The sequence below is a fragment of the Anolis carolinensis genome, chromosome 3 (genome assembly GCF_035594765.1).
Source record: "Anolis carolinensis isolate JA03-04 chromosome 3, rAnoCar3.1.pri, whole genome shotgun sequence".
NCBI classification, from domain to species: domain Eukaryota; kingdom Metazoa; phylum Chordata; class Lepidosauria; order Squamata; family Dactyloidae; genus Anolis; species Anolis carolinensis.
Window position 1 is genome coordinate 162,645,031 of NC_085843.1, and position 6,983 is coordinate 162,652,013.

The following is a 6,983-nucleotide window of genomic DNA, read 5'->3' on the forward strand; positions in this document are numbered from 1 at the left end:
CCAGAAGCAACTGGCTTGTCTCCTTCCATTCTGAATGATCCTCCACTTCCCAAACAGATCAGTTACCCATTTAAGATTAGCTTCAGATAACAACAATGTCTCCATTTCACACACACACCTCTTTTCTTTCCTGTCGAGACTTTTCTCTGTCTTGAACACTTTAGTGACAGGCAGAAATGTATTTATTATCTGAGAAATATATACCCTGCTTCCCCCAAAATAAGACCTACCCTGAAAATAAGACCTATCATGACTTTTCAGCATTTCTGAGGTTGCTCTAAATATAAGCCTTATTTCAAAAATAAGCCCTAGATATAGTTCATTTAAAAAGTCAATTTGGAAAAATAAGACTGCCCCTGAAAACAAGCTCTAAAGCATCTTTTGGAGCAAAAATTACCTGTATATACTCGAATATAAGCCCTAATTTTACCACAAAAAACTGGGAAATCATTGACTCAAGTATAAGCTGAGGGTGGGAAATTTCAGAAATAAAAATAGATACCAAAAATTACATTAATTGAGGCATCAATAGGTTAAATGTTTTTGAATGTTTACATCAAGCTCTAATTTAAGATAAGACTGTCCAACTCTGATTAAATAATTATTCTCATCTTCTTCAATGTAAATGTGCTTATGTATGCTTTTAATAATAATAGAGTAAAATAATAAATGTAATAATAATAATAATAAATGCAGGAAAATAATACATGCAATAATAAATAGAATAGAATGATAAATGCAATAATAATAATAAGATCAGAGTGAAATAATAAATGTATTAATAATAATAATAATAAAAATAGAGTAAAATAAATGCAATAGTAGCAACAATAATAGAGTACAATAATAAATGTAATAATAATAGAGTAAAATAATAAATGTAATAATACCAATAATAATAGAGAAAAATAATAAATGTACCATATATTCTCAAGTATAAGCTGACCCAAATATAAGTCAACCAGGATCCTCACCCAAGTATAAGCTGAGGGGGGCTTTTTTAGTCCTAAAAAAGGGCTGAAAAACTAGGTTTATACTCGAGTATATACAGTAATATAAGACCCTGTCTTATTTTGGGCGAAACAAAGGTACCATGCTTCCCCCCTCCAGCAAAGAATTGTATCAGAGTAGTATACAAACAATAGGGCCAGAGCCTTACGGGAGAAAAAAATCATTAAAACACATTTATAACAGCTAAACAATTGGAAAACGTATTTGTGAAAAGGCTTCTGAATGCACAGAAGCCGTTCCATAAAAAAGGGTGGCAACACCAGTGAAGATATACCACAATCATAGGACTAAAATGCAGATTTAGGGCCCTTCCACACAGCCATATAACCCAGAATATCAAGGCAGATAATCTACAATATCTTATTTGAACTGGGTTAGCCAAGCCCACACTGCCATATAACCCAGTTCAATAATAATATTATAATAATAACTTTATTTTTGTATCCCGTCCCATCTCCCCAAAGGGACTTGGGGCGGTTCATATGGGGGCCAAGCCCAAATACAGCATAAAATACAATATCAAATGCATTTAAAACATGTACATATATATATATAAAATAAAACATGATCAACCAACCGATAGCCAAGGTGCAGCTGGCATATTCAGTTCAAAGCAGATAATGTGTGATTTTATACAGCTGTGTGGAAGGGTCCTTACTGAGAACAGGATGAAACAGTTTAAAGCAATCATTATTGCTTCTGAACTATGGAAATGTTTATCCTTCTGAATGTCTGCCTTGTGCAGAAGCATGGGCATAATAAAAAGGCTGGCAACGCAAGCTGAGGATATCCCACAAGCAGGTAAAGGATGGGAATGAGATGTGGATTTTCCTAGCGCAAAACAAATAAAACAAAGATGGTCTGATTATAATTAGGAACACACTATGTTTTTGGGGATTGTCATGAGATCACAGATTAGACATTAGCAAAATATCACCAACTTCTTTAAAAAAACAAAGCAAAAAACCCCCTGCTAACATCCCATGAGGAATACGTTAAGAATCCCCTTCTTCAAAGTGGCTCCTTCTAACTTAATTACTCCACAACAAGTAATTCACAATCTAGCAAATGGTTTGAAAATACACTGTCATTTTTAAATGGTATTATCTTGCGCACGTGGGAATTAAATTTTCCTCCAGCGTTCGTGGAGGTGGTAGTTAGAGAGACACAGTCTGCAATTTGCAAAATCTCTTCTTCTGGAGTACTAAATAGCCCGAATATAAGAGATTTCCAAGAGATATGTGAGCTAGAGATGTAAGTCTTCTGTATCCAAAGGCACAATAAACTTCTAATATTTCATTTTCCTAGTAAAACCATAGTTCTCTCATTTTAACTATTTAGTCTCTAGCCACCTGCTCTTGCCCCATTATCAAACCATATTCAAACAGACAGTAAGTAACATCCATCACAGAAAAGTAGGCAATGTATTTATAGCCAGACTATAAACCAACTTGCTTTTGGCCCTGAATTTTATGGGGAAGTCTTCATCGTGTCATCTAATAGGGCCATTGCTTTATTTGGCACAGCAAGTTGTTGTTTTTATTAAAGAAAGATAGCTGTGTCAGGAAACAAAACAAGTTGGACAATATCGGTAACAGGATCCATATTTTCAGCAAAATAGACTTCGCTTTTCCCATCAGGAGTGGCTATGGTTTTCTGAACCTACAGACACACATTGTAGAGAGGTTTGCTTTGTGCTGCAGTGGTTTTTATTGCACATAGACCGATGACATACAGTAGTAAACTGCACCCAAAATATATAAATACGTTATAAAAAGGCATACAGACTCTCTCACATCGCACATACACTAGCATGTGCGCACACAGACACAGACATAGGGAAACATGGGGAATGACAACAAAGTGCTAAACTCCCAACAGGTTCACATGGGTATTTTGGAAAAAAGAAACAAATAAGAAAATAAACTCATTTATAGTATGAGCATACTTACAGTACCTCAATTAAATAATGGTAAAATATTTTAGAAACAGAATAAAATGGCAATCTTACAGAAATTAAAACGGGGGGAGGGGAGGCTTTGATGTTTTAATTTTTTTTGTTTTCCAGTGAGTGTGAATGTGTTTGTGAGAGAAAGAGGGACCAACTACACAACTAACTTTGTTAACACTGTGCAAAAGGAAGAGAAAAAAAAAACACCCTCTCTCTTTTCAAGTGTGCAGTAATATTTCTGATGCTCCAAGCCCAGTTTCCCCTCTCACCTTTCAATGTGAACGAAGGGATTACTAGAGGGTGGATGCCCCTGTCTCTATGGAAAACAAAACAAACCCCTAACTGACAATACATAAATAAGCGGTTTAATATAAACACATTTTCCCCTGTACAATATGCACAGCTTGAGGTAGACGCTTTGTAGCCTGATTGCCGCTGTCTCGTAGGACAAGAAAAATGCACCTTCAGCCCCCACCCCACCCCATAAGTCAATGGGATATAATATGGATCAAAAAAGGAGATACTTGATACATGTCAATATTACCGATTTATCATCTCCTCCTAAAATGTGGCCACTAGGATATTAAGGCTGTAAGCTAATGCACTCTTACTCGAAGATAACATCCATTGACTCAATTCTGCTAAATACGTACAGCATGATAAAACTCATCAAAGTATTTACCCCAACAGCTTATTTAAGCAGCCTTTTAGCATGGATTTGCAAAAGGTTTTGACCTCCTGCATGAAAGTCATGCTGGTATCAATGGATTTATATGGGTGACCAGCACTTCTCATAAAAGGATACACACATATGTATGTATGTTTTAAAAATAGGCTACTTTTTGTGCTATTGAAGTTCCTGGGATAAATGAAAAGAACATAATTAAACTAGCATAGACTCCAATCAAACCACCAAGGGCTTGATCCTGTTTCCTTCCACTACTGGCAAAGGAATACACACACCCTGGTTGTCTTCTTCAGTGGCTTTCAGCCTAAGTGCCTGCTACAAGTTCAGCTCTTCACAAGCCATTTGTTTTGCAAACTCCTTCAAACTTACTCACGTCTCCCTCCCCGTTTTTCCACGCAACTCTCCTCCATGTAAATAGTAATACTAATAATCCAAATGTCTTGGAGGCAGGGGTGGGAGGTGGATCATTAACATCTTTTGTTCAGTGGCCAGACGTTTCCATTTCAGATGATTCAGAAGAAACAGCCAAGTTCACCCTCTCTTCCCCTGGGATAAATAAAATTATTTCCCCCATAATGTCAAGTCAGTCAGGTGATTTGTACATTAGCCAGCCTCCCAAGTGATTTAATTATATCTTCCTTCCTTCCTGTTCTGTCTATTACAGTGGTTCCCAACCTTTGGTCCTCCAGGTGTTTTGGACTTCAACTCAAGGAAATCCCAGCCTGTTAGGAACTGTGGGAGCTGAAGTCCAAAACACCTGGAGGCCCTAAGGTTGGAAACCACTGGTCTATTCCTTCAGCTCCCTTTGGCTCCCTTTCCTGTTCCACAGGACTGACCATGAACTTTGATCCTTCCCACCAAACTGCCCTTATACCTTGGATTCTGAATGAGAGGTTTTACTGTTCCTGTCCTCTAAGCTGGAGTCACTTCCATCCCGGGCACCACCATTGTAATCGGACCACGTCCCTCCAAGAGTGCATGGGGCAGTATCTCCTAGAGTACTAATGAAGCCCCCCGGGTACCGAGAGAGCTCCCCAGCGCTGGCGTGTAGCCTCCGGTCCGCTTTCCTTGGACAGCACAGCATCCTCTTGAAGGCCTTCCGGAAATCAGGGCTCCTGCAGTAGATGATGGGGTTGAAGGCGGAGTTGGCGTAGCCCAACCAGTTGAAGAAGACAAAGAGTTGATCTGGAACCAGCCCTCGGTTGAAGACCTTGACCACATTGACCAAGAAGAAAGGCAGCCAGCACAATGTGAAGACCCCCATGATGATGCCCAAAGTCTTGAGGGCCTTCTGCTCCCGTACGGCTAAGATGCGGGAGGTTTTCCTCCTGGTGGCCGGACCGTTGCCCAGGATCGGCAGTTGTTGGTGGGTCAGCGGGTGTTGGTGCTGCTGCTGTTGGTGATGGTTGTTGTAGAAACGGCCCTCACACTTGTCGATCTTCTTCATCTGCTCCTTCGCTTCTCGGTAGACGCGGATGTAGACAAAAATCATCACAAAGAGGGGGACGTAGAAGGAGATGATGGAGGAGGCGATGGCGTAGGCCCTGTTGGTGACAAAGTCGCAGCAGCCGGGATCATCGTAGCACAATAAGGCCTCGGGGTCGTCGTCCCTCCACCACTGCATCATAATGGGCAGGAAGGAGACCAAAGCCGAGATGGCCCACACCACGCAGACAATGATTTTGGCCCGCTTCTTGGTCATGAGGCTCTGGTAGCGGAAGGGAGAGGTGATGGCGAGGTAGCGGTCGATGGCAATGACGCAGAGGGTCTCGATGCTCGCCGTGACGCAGAGGACGTCCACCGAGGTCCAGCACTCGCACAGAAAGGAGCCCCAGAGCCAGGTGTCGCGCACCACCAGCGTGGCCCCAAAGGGAACCACCACAGAGCCCATAACCAGGTCGGCGCAGGCCAAGGAGGTGATGAAGACGTTGGTGAGGGTCTGGAGGCGCTGTGTGCGCCCAATAGCAGCGATGACTAATCCATTGCCCACCACGATGAAGGCCACCATCAGGGACATCAGGAGGCTCATGCCCACCACCCACTGCTGGGACAGCTCCTTGGGGGCCAGGGGCAAGGCGCCCGGGCTGGGCAGGGACGAGGTGTTGCTGCTGCTGGAGTTGGTCCGGTTCTGGAGGCTGTCGCTTAGGAAGACCCAGCCATCTCCCATGGCTGTCCAGCCGCTCAGGGCATCATCCAGGCCGAGCGGAGCGTCAAAGAGAAGAAAGAGACCGGGACTCTTTGTAGCTCCTGGAAGCGCCGCCGCCGCCGCCGCCAACGCCGCCACTTGCTCCGGGGCTCCAGCATGGTTTGCGCCAGCCAGCCTCTCCGGCGGTGAGCCTCTCCCGCGCCTCCGACGACGCCTCCCGCCCCGTCCCCGTGACGTCGCCGCCCGGGCAGCCAATGCCGAGCCTCCGGAGAACTCGGGGAAGGGGGGGGGGGGAGGCAGGACCGAAGGGGCTGCTCTGGAAGAAGGCGGGCGGAGGGAGGAGGAGGAGGAGGAGGAAGAGCAGGGAGAAGGCTCGCTCACGGCGCCCACCAGGGCTCCACTGACGCTCTAGCGCCTTCTTGCACAGCTCTCGCCCTGGAAGACGCGGTTATCTCTGAACTTCGCGTTATCTCCCTGCGCCTGGCCGTCTCCCTATCTCTAGGTCCCTCTTTGCCCTCTCTGTCTCTCTCCTCTTTTCCTGTCCCTCTCCCTCCCTTCTTCTCTCACACTCTCTCCTTCACCTCCTCCCCTCTCTCTCTGGAAGCCTTTCGCTTTCAGCTCCGGTGGCCGAATGAATGCCCTTGAATGCGCCCTTTTCTGTCCTCCTCCCGCCCCCTCCCTGGAGCCAAACCTAGGGACAGCACAGCCCTTTACCGCTGCCCTCCCTGTTTGCTAAGTTGCAGCTAGTGCTGCTTCAGGATGCCTCTCAACTCTGGAAGGGATGCAGCTTGACATCCCTGGAACTAACAGCCATGGCTCTATGTTGTGGGATCTTTAAGTGAGACGCCCAGCATTGTTTTGGCACAATAGGCTTAAGCCCCCCATGATTCCACAGCATTGAGCCATGGCAGTTAAAGTGCTGGAGCCTCCGGTGGCCTAGGACAATGATGGGCAACCTTTTGCGCTTGGTGTGTCAAAACTCACCAAAAAAACCTAGCATGACTTGGTGTGTCGCTTCGAGAGAAAAAACCATAATTTCGCAATATGTATAGTTTAAATAACAAAAATATATAATTGTAATATATAACTGTATTCAGGGGTCTCTCCTAACTGTCTGATTCTATTATTCGATTTGTATTATTATTGTGCAGATCTTGGATGGCCATCTGTTAGGAGTGCTTGGTTTG

At 44.2% G+C, this 6,983-nt stretch overlaps 1 protein-coding gene across 1 annotated transcript in view; it reads right to left on the reverse strand.

Annotated features, from left to right (window-relative positions):
- The window catches only part of adrb1 (adrenoceptor beta 1), a 39,924-nt gene extending 33,512 nt beyond the window's left edge, over positions 1-6,412 (reverse strand). The window contains exon 1 of the mRNA XM_008114733.3: positions 4,525-6,412. Coding sequence (XP_008112940.2) covers positions 4,525-5,817 — 1,293 coding nt within the window. The 5' untranslated portion in view covers positions 5,818-6,412. The remainder of the gene's footprint in view (positions 1-4,524) is intronic.
- Between the last annotated feature and the right edge of the window lie 571 nt (positions 6,413-6,983).